Raw genomic sequence first — 23,003 nt, forward strand, 5'->3', positions numbered from 1 at the left:
TTAGCCTCCAAGCAATACAAAATACATGTTCTATGTCTTTCACAGAAGATAAGTTTGGATTATTTATTTTTAAATTTAGTATTTTGAAAAAAAATCTAGATCACCGGAGTAGGTATGAGCGATTTCAATGCAGAAAATGAGTAATGTGTAAATGCTTGGTGTTACAGAAAAGAGATCAGATCTACGCACTTGGTAGAAGAATAATTACTTTTTTTTTAATAGATCTTTTAAATGTTATGGTTAACATTTAAACCTCAACTTTAAAGAACTTGATTTCAGACATTTTTTTAAGAACCAAGTTTTTTGCAAATACCAACCTATCCACTTGCCTTACCCACAACACAGGTAATCAACATACCCCAACTCTAAAGAACAAACCTTCCACTCACTCCTGAAAGTCACATCAGGACACCCTATAGGCTTGCGTATTCCAAGAGTCATTTTCCTGCATCAGTCTCCCAGCTTTCTTTATAGATCCTGAGATTTGTTTCCTAATTTTCTAGTACCCGTGTTGTATTCAGCTGTTGGAAATTTGGTCATTGCCAGTGGTACAGATCTGTAGCAAAGCTGGTTTACAGTTCATATTACCCTGGCAGACCAGCAGACAACTATTAGTGTCCCAGAAGTATTCAGTTTAATTCAGACAGCATTCTCTATGATTGACCAGTGAACTAATATGAAGACCCAGAGCATCCTCTTTCTTCCAGAGGATTCTCTTTTTTCCACAATGATTTTCACACAGAACATTACAGCTCCCACTCACTGCACCTCACACAGATTCAAATGTGGCTGAAAAAAGCCATTTCATTATGTGATGCAACATGCAGCAAGTAATTCTGAGTAGCTACTGCACAGTCCCTTCTGACAAATACCTGTCTCCATATTTTCTATTCTCATAATGTACCAAAGACTCTTTCTTGTTATATTTTTTATATAAGGAACTAATTCCTAAAACAGTTTAGGTTGTATATTCATAGAATATTATATATGCTACACAAACATGACAATTAACTAAGCTGAGATAGAACAGCTCAAGCAAATAGGTAACTTCACCAAGTGACCCAATAAACATGTTGAAGATGGCAAAGGTTATGACTTCAATATTTAAACTCACAGGAAAATAATTTATCAGGAGTCTTCTACCTCTAATGTTCATTACGTTACAGGAGACCCATTCTTTTCTTTATGAGTAGATAATAAAGGTATCAGAATTACTCATGTAAATCAAATGGAGAAGAGACCTAGGGAAAAAACAAACAAACAACCCACACTCTGAAAACACATTGTGTGACAATGCTATAGAGGCCATAGGGAGCAGAACACAATCACATCTGCTGTCTGTGGACTAATGTGCCATAGCATGCAATTTTGTGCTACATAAACTCAACTTGAATACGCACTGTAGAATCTCTCATTCAACTGCTGTACAATTATTCCCACAACACATATTAGCTCTTAGCTCTTCCACAATTATTGCTAATATTCAGTCTGCACTGAAAAGACAAATTAATACTAGCAATGACTGACACAGGATTGTCCAATGAAGTGATGCAGACAGCAGGGAGGAAGGCAGGTTCTTCCTCCTTTTGCAACTCCTTTTCCCAGTTTTCCTCTTACCACTTTAAGCAGTTCTTCATAAGACACTCACAATGCCGTTCTGGTTTTCTACATGGGTTCTCTAGTGAGAAGTAAATCGAAAGACTGATCCCTATAGTCTTTATTTCCAGGCAGTCTCCTCACAAAGATCAAACAGCCTGTTCTATACCTGACAGATCTACCACCCTGTTCCAGAACAATTCCTGTCTGCAGAAAATAAAGCTTATAGTCTCTCTCCCCTAAATGCTCTCTGCTTTCTTGATTACTGTGGCTAGTATCACCATTCAACCTATCAGTCAGTTCTGTAATCTTCACATCATCTTCCACTTACGGTTTTCTAAGTTCACTGCAAGGCTGTGCTAAATCACAACAATAATTTCCACTAATATTAACTTTGCTAACATACAGCATTTCCTGCCCACCATCACAGCCTAAATTCTTTTCCAAGTTCTATCTCCTGTCTCAATTACTGCAAATCCTTTTCTTGCTCACATCCATTGAAAATACTGCTGTAGAGAGTACTTATCAGCCAGCCATTTTGATCACATCACCTCATTTTCTGTTATTCCCTCTTTATCAATATACTTTCACACACACTGGTCAATCAGTCTTGGCAAATCTTTAGATGTTGGTGTGCCAAGATCATAGCCAACTGTGGTGACTGGTATGACCTTAGAGATCGCTTGTAGAGTTTTCTAGCTGCCTGCTGTATCCTAGACTCAAAGCTCTTTGGAGTGAGCAGGGAAAGGAAGTGATCTGTATTTTTCTCCTTTATTCCTGCAACATCCAGCACCATGAGCCCCTCTCCACAAAGCATGCTCCTGTATGCCAAAACCATGCATCAAACCTGACAGCAGTTTCCCTGCTAAGAACACTTTATCTTTTAGTCTAACATACCACTTCTTCTATGGCATACGGGTCCTATGATACTGTCTTCTAAAAGAGAGAAAAATATTTCAGCTGGGACACTTTAAAATAGTTCTTAATTATAAAAACAATAGAACAATGACAAATTTCTCAGGCTGGGATGGTATGGCTATCATTTCACACACTCTAGATATAGTAATTATAACAAGAGGCTTCATAAAGAAATCTAGGAATCACTGAATACTCAAAGCATACTTTTTCAAGTTTACAAGCTCTATTTGAGTTGCTTAGTCTGACACACATAATTCTAGAATTCTTAAAATATTGTCTTTATTTGCTATTACTAACAGCAACACTATCAGCCTCTCTTGAACATGAGGGCTTCTTAATAATTCAGAACCTGGCAGAAAGTTTACTGGTCCAGAACTATTTCTAAGGAAAATTCTTCAATGCTGTTCAAGCATACAAGTGAGTTTAGTCTAGACCTATCTGGCTAATTATATACTAGCTCAGCTATACAGGTAGCAATGGAGGTTGACATTAACCCAAGCTGGCAATCCAATGATTAGTGGAAATGCAGATTGATTTGCAGCCCATGCTAAGGCCTGTGCTGCCATGGCTACATCATTATTGGCATTTAGTTCCTTTAAAATGAGCTACACTATGGCTCAAGAACATTGACTGATGTAGGAAAACTGTGATGCTCCAGACTGATGATGACAAGACCCAGAGGACAGGATTTTGTCCTGTCCATGTGTGAGATCCCACTTAGTGGTAATACTTGCTGCATCTCTAAGAGTATCTTTTGCCCTGTCACCCTTTGCAGTACACACCTATTCCTTGTGGCATTTGCATCCACTGCTGCAATTAAAATTCTGCCTTGATTTCCAATATAAAACATACCCCATTAGCAGTAACTTTTTCTCTGAAATTAATCCTACATTTACTACATATGCTTCCCTATGATTGTTTTACTGAAAGTGGAGAGAAATGTTATTTATGCTTCATTAGTAAATTTCTTATGCGATAAAAAGCATTCACTTAATTTGAAAGGAAACATTTTGTGATTATCCAAAACCAGGTACCAATTTTATCACTGTAATAAGGTAAGTGTTTATTATAGATAGAATTTTGATGTTTCCCTTATTGAGATTTGTTTATGTTAATGAAATATTTAGATTAACCTTCAGCTCTTACAGTTGTTTTGCAATGTGTTCAGACTGAGCTGTTGACCAACAAAATTCAAGCTGGCTACCCATGGCCTTTAGCCTGAATCAGAGCACAAATGTCCTGAAGTCCACTGTGTTCAGAACCAAGAACTGTTGAGAAAGGTAGGAGGACCAGATCCAAATTATTTCTGCCACAAATGGCGTAACATAAAAAAGAAGAGGTCTGAAAGAGGCAGATTCCATTTTCACTTCCATAAAAGGAAAGGCTGGAGCAATCAGTGGAGAGGAGAATTCAAGGTTAATGATTAACAGGTAAATAATTACTTGCAAAGCACTGATAATTCTCTCCTTTTCCCATCTCTTGGCAGAATTTAGCAGTGCATCCCCCAACTCTCATTCAGAGAAAGAAGAAATGAAAAGTCTGCAACTTCTCTCATTTTTGTTGCTTTCTTGTATCATCACCCCAGCAAATACATATGGAGGAAAGAAAAAAGGTAAGATCCTATCAAACATGAAGAATGATCACGAACTGTTTTTGAAATGTTTATGCTATAAAAATTCAGTAGTATTGACTGTCTGGTCACCAACATGTTGGGGTTTGGGTTTTTTTTGAGTGTTATGTTCCCTTAAAATATGGCATTTAAAACTGTCTGTGTTTACTGGAAAGTGTAGTAGTTTGCAATTATAACAAACATTTTTCAGGGGAAATCTATACATTCTGAGACTACAGACTTAAGATAATCTGACCTTTAACAAAACTTCTGCTGAAGCTAATTTAAAAATGCATTAGTTTGAAAATACACACTGAACTGATATCAGCTATAATATTCTTGGGCTTGGTTCTATAAAATAGATTCAGTCTCCTACTATGAATGAAAATTTCTAGCTATCTGACAGTGTTTAAGCTTTCATTTTCTGAGTTGCATAATGTAGGCTGCCTTTCACCTCAAGTGTGATGAATATCTTTGAGTGAGAGAGATACATCTGCAGTATGTTTTGTAGAGAAGTACTGTGGAGGATTTTTATCATTTACATGGTTGTACAAGCATTTTCTATGCATTTGTGACACTGCACATTATGTCACTATCTATGCGACTCGAGTATGACAGTGCATCTCAAATGCATTTAATGAAACCTCTCTAATGTGATTGACAAAGAGGATTCCATGGTTTTCTTCCTTGTTTGCGTCATACATAGCAAGCTTTAGTTTTCCTTCTTTATCTAACTGCATTTCTAATACTTTGAGTCTGGAGGGGATAAATGTAGCTTTCTTCTTAGTTGGAAATAAAGCAAGATATGCACATTCACAGAAGTATGGCCTCTTTCAGTAGCGTGTTTTGCATTTATGTTAATTTGTATTAACAGTTTTAGAAACCATTTGCTATAAAAATATATGTAATAGGCACAGTGATTTCAATCTACAGGAGGTGAAACCAGATTTCTTTGATTCTACACATTAAACTTCCCCTTGGGTTTCATTTTGAATGATGTAAAAGTCCTTGAATTAAAATGCAATGAGAACTGTAAGTTTCAATTAATGCCATAACTTGGCTTGGCTTAGCAGGCAGCAAGGCCTGCACATACTTAACAGTTGCTGAACCTTAGCAAGCTATGTAGAAACCTTGATCAAATTCTGTATTTTGGAGAGAATAAAAAGATGAGAACACTAACTTTAGTTTGAGGCTTCTCGCATCATCTTTGCCCAGATGTATTCAGGCTCCACTGCGTGCTTAAAGCTTAGTTCACCTTAGATAGAAACGCAAGGCAGAGAGAGCGAAATCACTGCACTCCCATTCTTTTACAGCCACAGGTCTCGCCTCGGGCCAGCTCAGCGTTCCCCTGCCCCCCATCTGTGGCACCATTTATAGCAAGGTCATTCACTTCACTCTCTCCATCCCCCTTTCCCCTCATGACCTAGTATTCCCATGTCAATGGACTTCACTTGTTTGCTTATTGTTTCTGCAGCTTGAAACCTTGCTTGTGGGCCGGAAAAGGCGGATCATATGTCATACTAGTGCTAGCAGGTACACCTAGTTCTTAGTGTGCTGAAGTAAGAGATTGGTTTGAGAAACAGAGCAGGTTCATTTCTAAAAATGCAAAAAAAAATCTACTGTGTTTTCTTCTAGAGGCTACCCACAGCCTAACTAGAGCTGCTACAGAGAGTAGTTAGCAAGGTTAAAGGCACTGATATTCCATTATGTTGAACTCGGAACCTCATCTCCTGCCAGATTTAAATCAGTACGACTCTAATTCCAACTGTTCATTTAGGTTAATGTACACTTCAGCACCTTTCACTCCCTTGTTTTTCCCCAGCCCAACCTCCGATGCACCAGCTTTGTCCAGAAGATAATGTAACTCACGCTCGTGAAACTTTGCCTTATTTCTGTTACCATTTGATTCAACAGTGTAGCTCAGATAGCTCTGCCTTTGCACAAAGTTGGCTCCAGCATGTTACCCATACCCACTAACCTCAAGGAGTCTTTTTCTTCATTTTACTTCTCAGAGAGGCAAATCCATTTGCCATAACGGCATATACAAATGGCAAATAAAGCATTAATCCTCACTAAGGGAGGGCTGTGAAGATTTTAGCCCTACATGAGAAGCCTTTTTAATGCTGTCAAGTGGAAATACCTTTCAGTGAACGTGGTACACATTTTGCCTGAATATCCTTCTGTGTTGGAGCTTGCTTGTTCTTGCTTTAGCAGGAACTGCAACAGTGAACAGTATAAGGAGCTACAAAGCCTTCTCAAAGTTGAGTGTCTGGCAGATAATTTTAGCAGAAGCAGTTGCCTGGAAGGGAATCATCCTATAAAAGAACAATCACTGTGTAAAAACCCTTCTTCTTTGTTTGTACCCAGCAAATAAACAACTCCATGCTTCAATTTTCTCTGTATCATTCTATCCACCTACACAATACAAGAAATTACATTGTAAAAGAAGAATTTATAGGAATTAGACTGCAGCAGGTAAATCGCTGTAGATAGGTGTATGCAAATCTTTTTGATCAAGTTATGTACATACCATACATACATACACACATACATATTATATGTTATTTTATACTAATTATGTAGAGTAGGATGGACTGCATAACCAAGTAAACACAACATTGCATTTAAAACACACACTGAGGTTATTCTTAAAAAGCCACAGAGTGTTTCTTAAATGCCATGGTTTTCTTGTATATTTATATGGCAGGAAGTAAGTTTGGCATTTTTTGGCAAAAGTTCATTATCTAAAAGCAGCATCCCAGAAAAAGACCAGAAATAAGCACCTAAAATAACATCCCTGAAGTTTAGCCAAGATGATTCTTTCTAAAAGCATGCAAAAATATTTCAACATAAGCTCTTATTTATTTTGATTCTTCTCCTGAAAACATAAAACTAGGTGGGAATATATTCCATTATTCCACTTCATGGTGTAGAGCAGAATTATACCGTTGTTGACATGAAAAATCATGTTGAGCTAGCACTTTTTACTTGACGGTCTCACAGCTGGCAGTTCAGCTGGACTACTTTTTCTCCCAAAAGAGAAGGTAACATCTTATTTGTCGTCCAATTCTGTTATGTTTTAAGTATTACAGGGCTAACACCTTAAGATTATAACATAGACCATGGGAATGAATTATACAGAAATTTGAATAGCTGTTATGTTTACTTTATTCCCCAATCGTATTAAAGAGATGTAAAAGATGTGTTTGGTATATCAAATCCTCTAAAGCCTAGATAAAATCCCTCAATAAAATGCAGTGTACATGGAGTATACTGTATCAGATCTGAAAAACTACAAAAATAATTTCTACTTAAAGCTGAAGAACTATTAGAAATGCAAGAAAAATATTAGATTCAAAAGCCATTAACTGTAGAGATAAAGAACTAATCTGCTAAGATGATGAAATGGTTACCTTTGACATTGAAGGTGAATATCACTTTTACTTTCTAACATTTCTTTAAAGTCAACAACAAATATTAAAAATGTAGAGAAGACCTTCCTTTTAATTCCTTGAAGCATATTCAGTGTAATAGTAATCTGTGCCTTAATCTTCCATTAATTCTGTGTGATTTGGGTTTATACTAAATGACAGAAGAAAACAGACCAAACCTGGCAAAATCACAGGATACTAGTAACCCAGTTATACTTCTAGTTTGAGAGAAAATTATAATTTTCCAGCAGAGACACAAAGCTAAGATAGCAAACTCAATTCCTTTCATGGGACAGAATGGCACAGTAATCTGTTCCTCCTATCGAAACCCCTTGCTAAACTGTCCAACTAGAAGTTCAAACTCAGCTTGAACACGCTCAACCTTCCACTGTCTTCAGGTAGACAAATTAAGTATCTCATAAGTTTTGTGCTACTTACACACCATGGTTTGATGGGTGGCTGAATTTCAGATGAGCAGTTCCATGAGTAGCAGAACTAAGTTTTGTTCCCAGTCAATTAGATCCTATGTATCCTAAACTCCTCATATCCTAAACTCCAGCTGTGCTTCCATTACGTTTCTGCTCCAAGGTTTTCAGTTCCTTTCCCCATCTCTACAGCATTCCTATACTCCTGAATTACCCCATGATTTATTGCCCCCCATGGTACCCATGGTGTCCCAGCACACTAGCTTCCTCATGTACCTTACATAAACGTCACTAGGACCCTCCTCAGTCTGAGATCTGCTTCATGGTCTCTCTCCTCAGCCCTACACCACTGTCACCTCCTCATGCCTGTCACCTAGCATTTTCTGCCTTGCTCTGTGTACATGTGACTGGATCAGGGGTATGCTTGTGTCTTGACTAGCTAGTGCAGACAGGCTCACAGACCAGATAGTGACCAGCCCAGGGCTGCTCACTGCACCAAGTGGTAAGTTACTACTCTCCTGTGTTTGGTATCAGTGGTCAAACAAGACCAAATTCCAGGGAGAAAATGGTTTGAGCTAATTGCATCCTCAATGCCTGCATGAGTTGAACTCAGGCACAAGCTGGTCCTCTCCGAGTTTCCCTGTCTGATGAACAGCTGGTTGTAATGACAGCCACAGTGCAACCTAACAGCTAAGCTCTATGGATAAGCAACACACTAGAATTAAATATTTACTTGAAACCTATCTTAATGCAACAGCAAATGCATTGCTAGAAGGGTCTCTCTTCTCTATCCAGCTGTTGATTTTCAGAAAACATGTAGGAATTTAGTATTTGATACCTCTTTCTCTATATAAAGTTGGATTTAAATTGGCTCAAAAATATACTATTTTTCTCTCCCCTTTCTTCATATGCACAAATATATCATGATTACAGCCAATGGAAACAAGACTAAAAACCATTAATATTTCTAATTTACTTCAATGGAGTTTATGCATCACCCCTGACCTTGAAATTCAGGTCACTTCTAGTTAGATCATTTAAACAGGGATTCAGGAGCTAAATTTTATGACATACCAAAATATTGGTCCAAGAAATCCTGGAAGCTGGGAGTTCTGATGTGAGGGTACTAACCAGTTACAACTAATGATCTATGTTATGCTACAATTAGGAAATGTTCTACAAATTTATTTGCTGCCATTTTCTGAGTGGCTGTATATCAGAAATATCGTATATGTACACACCATTTGCAATTTTCTCAGATATTTTAGAATTCTACCAACATTTCTACCATCTAAAACAGTTATTCTTCATTTCAGCACCTTAAAAAAATCTACAAATACAATTTCAGACATAAATTTTCACCAGAGTCCAAAATATAACTGTAGTCTATTTGAAGACCCTTTGCTTTCTCCCATGAAAAGAGACAATAATGGGAACTCGATCGACAAAGGAACTATCCTATGAAACAAGTTTCAGTATTCCTACTAACGCAAGTGACTGAACATCTTAATGAGGAGCTTAAATTCACCAGAGGATTGTAATTCACTTGACTTCGGCATTACATTCTTCTGACTACTATTGGTTCGATAGTGGTTGAACTCATATGACACTTGAGAAACTTGAACATAGAGAACATTTCTTGACAACGTGGCAGAGTGCAGTCTAATTGCTTAACTCATTTTCTTCCTTTTTCTCTCAAGGTTATAGGGTTTTTCTTATATATATTTAGTTTTAATGGAAAGTAACTACCAATAAAAACATTCATTATTAAAGAGAACATTTTTCTTTTCTGCTTATTTTGTGGTTCACTCTAGGTTTATGTTGCACACTTCATTTTGGAAAACAGTTACACCTAATCCATGTGGAGCTTCAGGGTTAGTAAGAGGGTTGCATCAACAGCAGTGCAATATTGATGATGTAGCTCATAACACCATATGGTCCCCTAGGGTGGCCTTAGCACAGTGACCTTTTTTTCCTATATGGTAGTTAGAGTTAAGAGACTGATTGCTGAAGCTAAGCCGGACTCTTTATACAGTGGAATAGCTTGGCAGCAGGTGGATGGGCCAGCAGCCACTTCCAAGCAGCATGATTAAGATTTCCTGGCAACATAACCAATAACTGGCAAAAGGGACAGAAGGGGCCATCTATCTGCACATGCCAAGACTGGGTGATAAAGTTCATTGCTTTGGCAAAAGGCCAAATGTGAATTACAATTCTTGAAAAAATAATAAATTTAATGTCTATGTTCCAAGTAAAAAAATTATCGCTCTCACATTTTGTACCCTTTCTTCTAGAACAATGCACCAATTTTTAAATTATATTACTATGACATTTTTCTCGCTTGTTCCTTTTAATTTTAAAAAAAATTGTTACAATTGCTAATACCCTTAGGAAGCATTGAAGGCACAGGACTGCAGATCCTTACACATACCCATTATAATTAGCCAACAAAAGTTTTTGCTGGTGCTGAAATGCTTCTAATACAACATGGTTGTTTCATGGTTGTGGAAAAAGGAGTTTGCTTAAAAATACTCAGACATTCTTCTGCCCTCTGCAATTTGCTTGCCCAGTCCAGTGAAATCCATATGAATCTTTTTACCAGCATTACTGCTTATATTTGGGCTCCTACTTGGCCTCCAGACTTCATGGTGTTGCACCAAGTGCAACAAATAGCTGTCAGGTAAATCAGAGAAAGAAAATGACAAAAAAAAAATATCTAGAAATATTGAATATGAGTGGAGAAGGTATTTAAACACATACCGTTCTCTGAAATAAAACCAGCATGTCCCACCTGAAAGATCAATTTTTTTAGAGAAACCCTCAAAATTTCTGCTATTTTTAAATATTTGATCCAAATACCACTTTCTAATTTTGCATACTGGTTTACTCCCTAAGTGAAACTGATGGAGACTACTTAGAGAGGAATACTGAACCACAGGGGAGATGATGACAGAGCAAATCCAAGGACAAAAAGTAAACCATACACGTTTGATCTTGCTTTGCCCCTGGAGTTAACAAACTCCCACAGAATTCTGCTACATTAGCATGTTATCCCACGTCTTAATGCTAACTTTGTCAACAAATATATTGAAATACTGCTGAAATTAAATTTTTCATTTTAAAATCTTGTGTATATTAAATCACTTGTGGCTCTACTTTATGCATCTCAGACTGAAAACTATCTGGAGTACCTGACTGAGGGATTCTAGTCAGTCTTTCAAGCACCACTCTTCTACCTTTCAGCAACAGTGTCATAAGGAATGCTGTAAAACACCAGTTAGGGTTTAACTGCATGTTTGCCAATCTGCACTTCCAAAAGCTACTCAAATTAGGGATTCTGTCGAATTGGGGTGGGAAGGCTGTGTGTGTGTGTTCTTTAGTTATACTAATAAAAAAACCTATACTGAAAAACTAACAAAATGTATTTTGATTTATTTACCAGGCAATTCATTGTTTAATTAATTTATTGTCCAAGCAATTGTCATGACTTCAGACTAAAACCTGTCCAGAACACACCAGATTAGAATTTCATGAGTTGTAATAAAAATAGTAGTAACTAAATTTTATAGGCTTTCAGACAAAAAACATGTTAAGAAATTATACTTACTATTTAAGAGGGTAGTATTTTTATTAGTTATATTTCCATTTGATTATTTTCTGTGTTGTGGTGAAGTAGAATTGCTAGTTTTCATATTTATGTCACTTATACTTTTAACTTAAGATGACAGAGCCAATGCCTTCAAGGTTTCCTCTTCAGGCACTGGCAATGGGAAGGGAAAGGAAATGGGAGAAACCGATCTTTTTTTTAAGGGGGAATTGTTTGGTCAATTTTTATTCACTCTAAACAAAGCATTTTCAATGGTGTTATTTAGGCAACATTTTCACCCCAGAGTTTACAACCTTCCAAGGTTTTTAAAAGTTTCATCACTTTTAAGAATGATGGATGCTATGTAAAATTGTTATCATTATTTTCAGAAAGTCAGAAATGCAGTAGCTTTCATGTAATTGATTACTGCTACCGAAGCAGTGCATTGCTTTCAGTGCCTGAACCATCAGGAAGAAATAACAATATGAAATAGCAATGTTTTTAGGGCACATGGAAAAGGTTTGACCTCCAACTTACTGCGCCAGATGTATCATTTGTAAACTACACATCTTTCTTACTGAATTATGCCATGCAAGAATCCCAAAAGCCTTCTACAGGTATTGAATCAAGCCATTAGTAGCTACTTAAATTCTTTTTTAATACCTAGACTCCAGTCCCTATTAATGCTGCAGTATCACTCTTCTGCAACTCGGAGTTAGCAGTTTTCAGACCTTTCAAACATCTGTACAATTTCGTAATTGATCTTGACTAAAATAGCTTATGTCTATGAAAACATATAGATTACCACCTCCACAACAGTGCTGAACCAAACTACAAGGAAACTTGACAGCCCTAATTGCATTTCATGAGTTTATGCAAATGAGAGTAAGCTGGATGTAGCATGACCTAGAGCAGAGGTTCACCATCTTTCACAAGACTTTCACAGAATAAATCTGTGCAGGATTCCCCAAATCTGCTGTTCAGGTTAAGGACCAACTGCAACCAGGAGAAAAAGGGAGTTTTCTCTGACACTTGAAAGCAACCTCAAAACAGTTTTTCAAGAAGCAGTAGAGAGTCTAATGGACAGGATGTGTTCCTCTCTCCAAAGTACAGAGCAAACAGAGGCAGCTGACTAGATTACAGTTAATTCTCTGGTCTGTTCTCCTGTTAGTACAGAAATGAGCAAGGCAGGTTGTAAAGTTAAAGTCTAGACTTGGAAGAAAAAAGGGAACTTAGAACATTGGTATAAAAAACTCAGCTACCAGCATAAAGCATTAGTGACTAGACCTCTGCAGTGCTAGAAACTACACAGAAGGCCAGCTGGCACATCATCGAAAAATCTACTGTGCTCTATATCCATCATGCTTAACTTCTGCTTACCTGGGAATAGAAATTAAAGTTTGTTCTTTTAATTGGGAACAGTTTTTTGTAAGAAACATAATAGATCATTGCTTTCTTAGTAGATAACATCAAAGAGTCATGAAGCCTGAGATACTAAAATGAGGTGTTTATATCAGAAATCTTTGTCTATAAAGCTTACTCAATAAGGCTCTATAAAGGCTCCTAAAAAAAAAAAAAAAGGCAGTCTGCAGTGATTAAATTGCTGTTATTTGTTTCATTGACTACTACAATTGCAATTCTGTCACCTTTACTCATACTGGGTAGTAAGTACTTCGTTATCCCCAAGCTCACTTGGATACTACCGCACTCTGCCATAAAAAAAGTGAGAGCATCTGGGCACTGCCTTCACTGAAAAGACAGTATTCCCACTGGTTCCAGTACCTAAATGTGCTTTCTGGTATACACCAAGGTCAGTACAGAAAAAAGAAAAACTGAAAGCATTCTTCTGGCCAATAAATAACATTTCAAATATACACAGAATGCATGCTAGAGGAGGTTGCACAGTAACATTCAGGTGGGGTTTAGATGTCTCCAGGGAAGGAGACTCCACAGCCCCTCTGGCAGCCTGTGCCAGGGCTCTGCCACCCTCCAGGGAAGGAAGTTCTTCCTCACACCCAGCTGGAGCTGCCTGTGTCCCAGTTTGTGCCCGCTGCCCCCTGCCCTGTCGCTGGGCACCACAGCCAAGAGCCTGGCCCCGTCCCCCTGACACCCCCGTCAGGTGTTTGTGTGCGTGGAGAAGATCCCTCTCAGCCTTCTCCTCGCCAGGCCGGGCAGCCCCGGCTCTCCCAGCCTTTTGTCATCAGGGAGACGCTTCAGTCCCCTCACCATCTCTGCAGCCCCTCACTGGACCCTCTCCCATAGTTCCTTGTCTGGAACCCGGGAGCCCAGCACTGGGCACAGCTCCAGCTGGGGCCTCACCAGGGCAGAGCAGAGGGGAGGGTCACCTCCCCCCACCTGCCGGCCACGCTCCTCCTCGTGCACCCCAGGGCACCGCTGGCCCCTTGGCCACCGGGGCACACTGCTGGCTCGTGGGCAACCTGCTGTCCCCCAGCAGCCCAGTCCCTTCCCCGCAGAGCTGCCCCCCAGCAGGGCAGCCCCAGCCTGTGCTGCTGCGTGGGGCTGTCCCTCCCAGGGCAGGACCCTACACTGGCCTTGGTGGCACTTCCCCGTGTCCCTCTCTGCCAGCTCTCCAGCCTGCCCAGGTCTCGCTGAAGGGCAGCGCGGCCTCTGGGGGGGCAGCTGCTCCTCCCCGTTTGGTGTCACCAGCAAAGGTGCTGAGGGCACGCTCTGCCCCTCCACCCAGGTCACTGGTGAAGGAGTTGAACAAGGCTGGGCCCAGCACTGACCCCTGGGGACACCGCTGGCCACAGGCCTCCAGCGCGACCCTGCGCCGCTGGTCACAGCCCCCCGAGCTCTGCCGTTCAGCCAGTTCTCAGCCCACCTCACTGCCCGCTCCTCTAACCCGCGCTGCTGAGCTTACCTGTGAGCATGTTGTGGGAGACAGTGCCAAAAGCCTTGCTCAGGTCAACGTAGACAACAGCCACCGCTCTCTCCTCATCAACCCAACCAGCCATTCCATCAAAGGAGGCTAGCAGGCTGGTCAAGCATGAGTTCCCCTTGGTGAATCCGTGTTGACTACTCCTGATAACCTCCTTTTCCTCCACATGCTTTGAGATGACCTCTGGGATGAGCTGTTCCAGGGATGGAGGTGAGGCTGACTGGCCTGTAGTTTCCTGGGTCCTCCTTCTTGCCCTTTTTGAAGACTGGAGTGACACTGGCTTTCCCCCAGTCCTTGGGCACCTCTGCCATTCTCCATGACCTTTCAGAGATGATGGAGAGTGGCTTAGCAATAACATCTGCCAGCTCCCTCAGCACTCAGTGGTGCAACCTATTGGGGCCCATGGATTTGTGGGTGTCAAGTTTAAGTGATCTCCAACATGATCCTCCTTGACCAAGGGAGAATCTGTCTTTCTCCAGACTTCTCCTCTTGCCTCCAGGAACTATAACTTTTTTAAGAAACTTCAGCCAAGGAATGTGCATCTTAGCAACCTCTGGCTTGGTAGTGTCAGTGTTTCTAAGGAATGTAATGGAGATTATTAACTGATCCAAACTTACAGTCTTTGATCCAGCTCCCAAAATAGACAGTTGTGCTGCTTACTATTTTAATCTCCCTAAGTCATAGCTCAGATTAAGTGGCAATAGAAAGGGCTGCTGACTACCCTGTATCCTTTTATCTGGAATTTTAGTTGCAGAAATGAACACAATTACTGCAGGGGTTTAGAGAATAAAAATAAACCCAGGAGTGTGACATTATCTCATCCAAAAGGAATCTTTGCACATTCCTTCTCCCAAACCCATCTCTGAATTTTAGCAAATTCATAGGATTTGCGCTTTGGATTCGTTTGGTTTCTTTCTTTTATGATCCTGTGCCCTCTTCTTTCTAGTCCTGTTTAGGAAGATTGTGTACATCCATAAAAAATCTTCACCTTTACAGAACACTAAGTGCTAGTCAATGAATTCCATTGAAGATACCTACATGGTCTTAAGATGTATCGAGCCATTCATTAAAATTAAATGTTACTCTCCTCCGAATACCATCAAATAGCTGATATTTATGAGCATACCAGAAATATTTAAGCTATTAGTTACTTTCCATCTATGAAGTATCAATGTTACTTCTTAAGCTGGCTTAACAAAAAAAAAACCAAAACAAAACCAACAAACAAATACCATTTCTGGCTTTGGATATTTTGAATATGATAATCCTGATGTGCAGAAAGGAACTGAATTCTCAGACATCCAAGAGCTGCACTGCATCCATTCAAGGATCAGGTACTCTGAGCTCAGAAGGACTTCTCACACTGTATGCTTCCGATCAGCATTTAGCACTGAAACCCCAGCACATCATTGCTTCTGATCTCCTCTTTACACATTCTGGACCAAATCCAGAGTTATCTGAACAAATGAGTCTTAGGTCTTTAACAAATAATATTTTTTTACAGTTACTCAGTAACCTACTTTAAGTAACAATTCAACTACTGAGTACCTGTGTCTTTGTTTTTCAGAGTAAACACAGCCATACAACTTAACTGTTGCACCACAGACCTCTGTGGATTCCTAAAATTTCCAGACGGAAGATTGTGTGTTTCAGATACTCCTTTATTTCATGAAAATATTCTTTGATATTAGCCTAAGTAAAATTAATGATGATTGAAATTACTCTAAGTATAATCAATTTTTATTAAAGCTGGTAGTAGATTTTCCCATGGATTTTCTGTGAGCTGACATTGCCTAGAAATTGCTACTTTGATTCCAATTGTACACTCTTGGATGGTGTGGGTAGTTGGAAAACGCAGTAAACCAATATTTTCCTTCTTGCTGTGCAGCAAGTTAGTCCCTCAGTCCATAACTGTGTTCCTGAGGCAAGCTTCATTGACCAGAATAAGGTGATCTAATGTGAATATTCTTTGTTCTTTGATTTTTAGAATGCCCTTTAACAGTATAACCAAAGTAAGACTAAGGACATGAGTTATGCCAAATTAAGAATCTAACAGAAAATCAAATACTTACATTAATAAGGGGTGACATTCCACATCTGTCTGGCTCTGGGGGAAAAACCAAGGCCTCAAATACTTGATTTTTGTGTTTTATACTTAACTAGTGTCCAGTGATGGCTTGTTTTGAAGTCTAAAGGAAAGGGTGTAGGTCATTACACAGTGACATTAACAACTTAAGCAGCCCTTGCCTCGGGCCACTGTTGCAGGTACTTCATAAGCTCCTCCATCATGCCAGTACAGCTGCTTGCAGTAAAACAGCTTGGAAACTGATCCAGTTGAAAAATAATCCTATTTTTTCCTGGTGATCCTACTTTTTAGTTGGATCAGCTCCCTGAGCTTGCTTACTGTGCAATAAAGCAGCCAGCTGTACTGAGACAATGATGGAGACTACAGGAGGTCAGGAATGACTGGGTGGCAGCAAGATGGGGAAGAAGTCTGCTTACTGTTGCTCTGAAGTGTTGTTGGCAGCACTGAAGCCAAATGCCTACTTAGGAAGTAAACACCCTAAACATTGAGTCCTTTTCTTAATTTTTTTGTTTAAAAATTTTATCCTCAATTAAAAAAACCCAACAATATGCAGTCTACCTTATTGGTTTTCCCCATAACCTAATTTAAGAATAATAGCATTTGAAAAAACCTAAAACATTATACAGTCTACAAAGGAATAAGCAGTAGTAATAGCACTATTTGAGCTGACAAAACAGTGGAAGACACTTTTCACATTCAGCCCAGGCATAATAATTTATTGATTTTTCTAAAAATTCCTCTCAGATCCTAAAGACTACAGTGGCCAGATTCTGATGTCATTTACATCATTCAAGCTTTGAGGTTATACCAGCAGTTGCTGTGAAGCATTCTCCATTGATTCTTTTGTCGGAGAAAAAAGAATTTAACCTTTGCCCTTCTGTGTATGATTATAGTGATTTTATTTATAATCCCTGGGCCTACTAGAATTCTAGATACACGCCACACCACCACGCCCCAATTTAATTGATTGATTTCCAAAAATCACTTTAGAAAAAGAAAGAGAAGTCATAAAACCCCCTATTTTATCATTCCAATGACAGCTCATAAAAGATTGCAATTCTTTTTTTCCAGCTAATGTTAATATTTGCATTGGAAAGGTCTAGGGTTATCTCCTTGAAAATACAATTGTTTTCTGCACCATCAGCAACCTATTAGCCAGACAAAACAAAACTCTCATACCTTGGAGCCTTTTGGGTACTTGCTCAAATTAAAGCTTTCATTTCCCCCAGACCCTCTGTACATATTTCAGCAAACTAACCACGGAAGAAGTACCGAAATTAGAGAGAAAAGGTTTAATTATGAATAATCCAATTCCTGTTTCAATCGCTTTCCTATTATTATTTCTGGTTTTAACAAGGCTACTTAGCTTACAAGAGAAATCCCTCTAATAATGGAATTCTAGTGTAGTATTTTTGAGATCTCTGCCTTTTTTTCTCAAGATTCCCCATCACCACCCACTCCTCTTTCATTCATACACAAACACGCACTTAGTTAATTGCGTGTGATCACTAAACAAAGAAACAGGAAGGCATGAGTCCCTAATCAGACACGACAGAAACAAAATCTCTACCCTTCAAGGACAGGGTAATTTCTGTCAGGCATTTTAAAGCCAAGGCAGGTCATTGAAGTTATTATTAGCTTTAATTAGCACTCCCACAAGCTGTTGAATTCTTTACCTGCAGCCAAAGGGCACTCAATATGGTGCAGAATTTGCTAACATCTTTGAAAGAATCACAGAAATAGCTCCTCTTTAGAAACACAGGTCTATTGCATGGGAATATGCTTTTGGTAAAATTGTCTCTGATCCATGTACCAAATGATATATAGAAGCAGAGATATGATGAAACTGTTCCAAAACAAAGAAATTCTACAAACATCTAAACAGAATCTTAAAGAGAAAACGAAGACATCTGGCCTTACTTATTATAGTGGTGCTATATTTTAAAGTTTCTAGCAGGTTACAGATAATGCATACCCCAACTCACTTATAATGCTGGGTTTTTGAAGTTAGTGTTTTATGTAGGGATTTGAAGACAAGTCTGTCTGAAAACTGATTTTTTCCCCTTGTGAGCACTGACCCCCCCCCCCCCCCCCCCCCACGCCCCGTGAGCAGAATTAGAGACCTGAACTGAATCACAGAGCTCCAAATAAAATACTGATCCTAATTGTGAAATTGGCTAAGAACTGATGAAAGCCCCGTAAGCCATCACTTTTGTTAGGCACATTTCTAACAAAGTGCCATAACAAGGAAGCCTGGCAATAGCTCTCTTTAGTAAAAAACTATAGAGCAGTAGGATTTATTTGAAAGAGGGGAGAAAGAAAATGTGTTAAAATCAGCTATTTTGGGTCTAGAAGATAATCTACAGTGTGACCTTTAGTCTAGAGATAAATTTTCTACAAAAAGCAAGCAAAATTGTAACAGGGTTCGAAAGGTAATGTATTATAAAAACTAAAACTAGTAAAATATTTATTGTAGAACCTAATACATAGGAGCCTGGCTCCTTTAGGACAAAAACAAGCTGCTATTCCCTATGACAAGAAGTTGGAAACAAAGGAAAGCCTTAAAAGACACAGGCAAGACATGTCTCCAACTACTATTCCTTGCAAAAGTGAAAAGCAGAGAGAGAGAAACACAAAATAAACACTGCTATGTATACAAAAATTCAAGGCCCTGCCAGTGCAGCTTGACAGGCAGCAGCTCTTCCACCAGCTGAAAGCTAACAACGGCCAGCATCCAGACATGGGGTTGCCTGTGTCACTCAGCTACATTCAAGTTTGTGTCTGTCACCGACAGGCTGCAACTTTGCTACAAGCTCCATTTAGCAATGCATTCTCTTACTGTAGGCATTTTCATACAACCAAATGTCAAATGACAGAGCTGGGAGCAAGGACCCTAGAATATACATCGGTCCCTTCCCTGTGACACTACACATCCTGCTGTGCAGTTGCAGTGGTCAGTCAGCTCCTTTTGACTTTATCCTTAAAAGTACCATTCAAAACTTTAAAAAACAACTCCGCAACTCGGAATCATCAGTAATCTTACTGGTCACAATTTTAGCATGATCAGTATTACCCCTACTTTAACTTAGACACCAATAAAACCCAAGCTTCTAGGTACTATTAGACAGTATTCAGTGCCAGGAATGGAATCTGTATCTTTAGCCTGCTAGTCCCATTCTTGAAGCTATTTTCTTTTTTTACACTGCAGACAGAAATGTATTCCTCTAAAATTAGTATACAATAGCATCAAAATTCTGGCCTTCATTCCCACAGTAATAGTACCATTAGGAGATGAATCAAGATCATTGCTTTTTTATTTTTAATATGTACTTTTTGAAAAGGAAGTGCCACAAATAGAGATGTGACACCAGCTGCCAATGAAGTGTCTGTCATCTTTCATAACTTGCAACAATGCACATTTGTAGTGTTTTCATTACCTGACACCAGGGCACAGCAACAAGGTGTATTTCTAGAAATGCAAAAATTTACATGATCTATTTTCTTTAGTATCATGCCACCAGCTGATGGGTGAAATAATTGCCTGAAAGTGCATTGAGTTGTGTCATTCTGTTAAACTAATTAGGATGATGGGAATTCTGGAACTAATTCCCTAGACATCTAACTAAAATCCAGCCTTTTAAACACTATGATAGCAATTAATGTCAAATGTATCAGGAACATTTTCCTTCATGGGTGAAATAAGACAAATCTCTTTACAGGAACAAGCACTGCTGACCTGTAAAAAACTCTCAGAGAGGAACAGAACAAAATTTTCTAACCAATTGTGATGATTCTAGCCAGTTGGCTCATTAACAAGTCCATAAGGTTACAAAGTTAAGTAAAGGTTGACAAGCACTGATAGTATATAGGACCCTGGGATGCCTTGGATGTGCATTTAGACGTTCTGTTTACCAAATAAATAGGAGCTGGAAAGATTCAAAGAATGAGGATGGTGCTTATTTTAGGAGACTCTATATAAGCCTTCAAACTTGTGTTTCAACAAAAAAAATTGAGCAAAATTAGATAACTGAAAAAAAAATACATACAAAATCTCTATTTTTGTAAATGTGATATGAGACATCATGACTGGTATCTCAAGACTAGAAGGCACGCGTACTACCCTGTTCACTGAACGACTTTTAAATGAAAATAACCAAATGTATAATGCATATTTATAAGCAAACAAAACTCGACTAAGTGAGTATGAGCATTGATAAGTGTTTCACTCACAATTTCACTTATTAAGGATTATTCACATTATCTCTAAATCACTTTCATTAAGAGTGCCATATGTTGCTGTTATATCTCTGAACTTTTTCCATTCTTTTTAGCATATCTAAATTCAAATGTTTCAGGCATTAAATATACTTTACAACAACAGCTGTTAGCACAAAGGAGGAATCTGACCCTATAAGAAAGTGCTTTGGCATACTCTGATATTTGTCTGACATTTCCAGTCAGCCAGTACATCTCTTGGTGAACCTGGAGCGTCAGCACAGTAGAGGCAGCAAGAAAATCCAGGGAATTATTAAGTACATAGGGAACAAACAACTACAGAATTTCAGACTTTGCTTTTCACACTAAATCTATGATGTCCAGCTATCTAACCATCATGTCTTCTTTATCATCTATGAAGAAATGAGGAAACCAATGCTAAGATAGCTATGTTTTAAAATTATGCTTTAAAATGTCCCACTTACATATAGGCCACCACACAAAGATATCACACTGATCATTATCCACTCACCATGGAGAAAGATGGTAAGCAGGATTCTAAAGGGCAAGAATGGTTTGCCATTTCCACTATCACTAAACCCAAATGCTCCAAATCCTTAACTTTTAAAAACAAAAATGATTGTTCTCTCTATTCATTTTCAGTTTACCTATTAGAAGTCATACAAACATAAAATGCTTGATAAAATAGGACAATCAACAACCTTAACAAGGGATTTTTCTACAGTTAGGACAAGACGGTTCCAAGAGCAGCAGATGAAATACTACATAGAAGCCTAAAAGCACTATTCTTACCCAGGTTCCCTTGATCTGTTTAAACCCAATGATTACTGGCAGTTTACTCCATTCCATAAGAATCACACAATCCAAACTTAGGTGACTTACTCATTTCTATCAAGTTTGTTCCTGGAAAAGAAATAATCCAGCCAGAGGAAGGAGACAAAAATAGACTTGTTCAACAGGTTTAAATATACTTTCTGTAAAAATATAGGCATTTTTCATAGTCTCCAGTCCCTACCAGTAAGTCAGAAAGCAGAAAGGCAATTCCTGTACACACCAGTACATGAAGATTAAGCTCCTGGAATCAGGCTACACTCTTTATATCCTAACCAAGTTCTTAAATAATAGGAATTATGCAAGTCTCTGAAAAGTTTCTTGCATTATGAAGCACTTAGATAAAATATGCATGTTCTTAAATAGAACTTCAATAAAAATACTTCTTCTTTATTACAGCAAAGGCTGGCTGTCAGTGCTGCTTGCAATATGGTAGCAAAATGTGAATGAAAGCAATAGAAAGTGGAATGCCAACACAGAAATTTGAAAGCAATCAGTGTGATGTATGTCCTTTTTTGGTTTTACTTTGTTTTATTCTTTGCTGGATTTAAAAAATAAATTTTATAAAATGTATCACTTGAGACTGAAAGTAAGTACCTCAAATACGATAAACATGAAGTCCCCAACATCCAATTAATAAAAAGACATGCTCTCTTTCTGCTTTCATTTTAGTTTTAGGTACACAGGCAAATGCAGTGTTGTGACAGATAATGAAAACAGAACAAGGATTTTCATATTTAATCCATGGTCTCACTCAGCTTCCATGAGAGTATGAGTTTATATATTAAAAGGATATGGTGAGTGAGAAAGACAGTAGAAGCTCATTTTATTTAATCTATTATTTCTTCTTTTAATAGTATTTTTTATTTGCTCTAACTACTTTTTCTTCTACACTAGCAACTATTCATCTTGTTAGTCTCATAGAATTACAGATCATTTAGGTTGCAAAAGAACTTTAAGATGATCAAGTCCAACTATTAACCCAGGACTGCCAAGTCCATCACTAAACCATGTCCCTGAGCACCAGAACTATGCATTTTTTAAACACCTCCAGGGTTGGTGATTCTACCACCAGCTTGGGCACCCTGTTGCAATGTTTGACCACCCTTTCAGTGAAACATTTTTCCTAATATCCAATCTAAACCTCTCTTGGCACAATGTAGATTGTCTACTGTAAGAAGTACTATTGTGCAATAAGAGCAGAACTGCAGTAAATCACTTAACACTTCTCTGAAGCATCAGGAGATTTCTGTTTTGGTTACCAACATTTTGCAAGACTAAATAAAATAACAAGGCACAACAAACAGGTACTATCACACAGCATACAAAATTTTCTGTTGAAGCTGAATTCTGTTTAACTAAAAGACTATTATTTTATAGATTGTT

At 38.5% G+C, this 23,003-nt stretch overlaps 1 protein-coding gene across 4 annotated transcripts in view; it reads left to right on the forward strand.

Annotated features, from left to right (window-relative positions):
• Nucleotides 1–3,975: 3,975 nt before the first annotated feature.
• LIPC (lipase C, hepatic type) overlaps nucleotides 3,976–23,003 on the forward strand; it is a 63,748-nt gene continuing 44,720 nt past the window's right edge. For 2 of the 4 annotated variants that reach the window (XM_040600597.1, XM_040600600.1), the window contains exon 1: nucleotides 3,976–4,126. In XM_040600597.1, coding sequence (XP_040456531.1) covers nucleotides 4,045–4,126 — 82 coding nt within the window. In that variant the 5' untranslated portion in view covers nucleotides 3,976–4,044. The remainder of the gene's footprint in view (nucleotides 4,127–23,003) is intronic. The other 2 variants (XM_040600598.1, XM_040600601.1) reach the window with 2 other exon arrangements.

Source organism: Falco naumanni, chromosome 7 (genome assembly GCF_017639655.2).
Source record: "Falco naumanni isolate bFalNau1 chromosome 7, bFalNau1.pat, whole genome shotgun sequence".
Classification (NCBI taxonomy): domain Eukaryota; kingdom Metazoa; phylum Chordata; class Aves; order Falconiformes; family Falconidae; genus Falco; species Falco naumanni.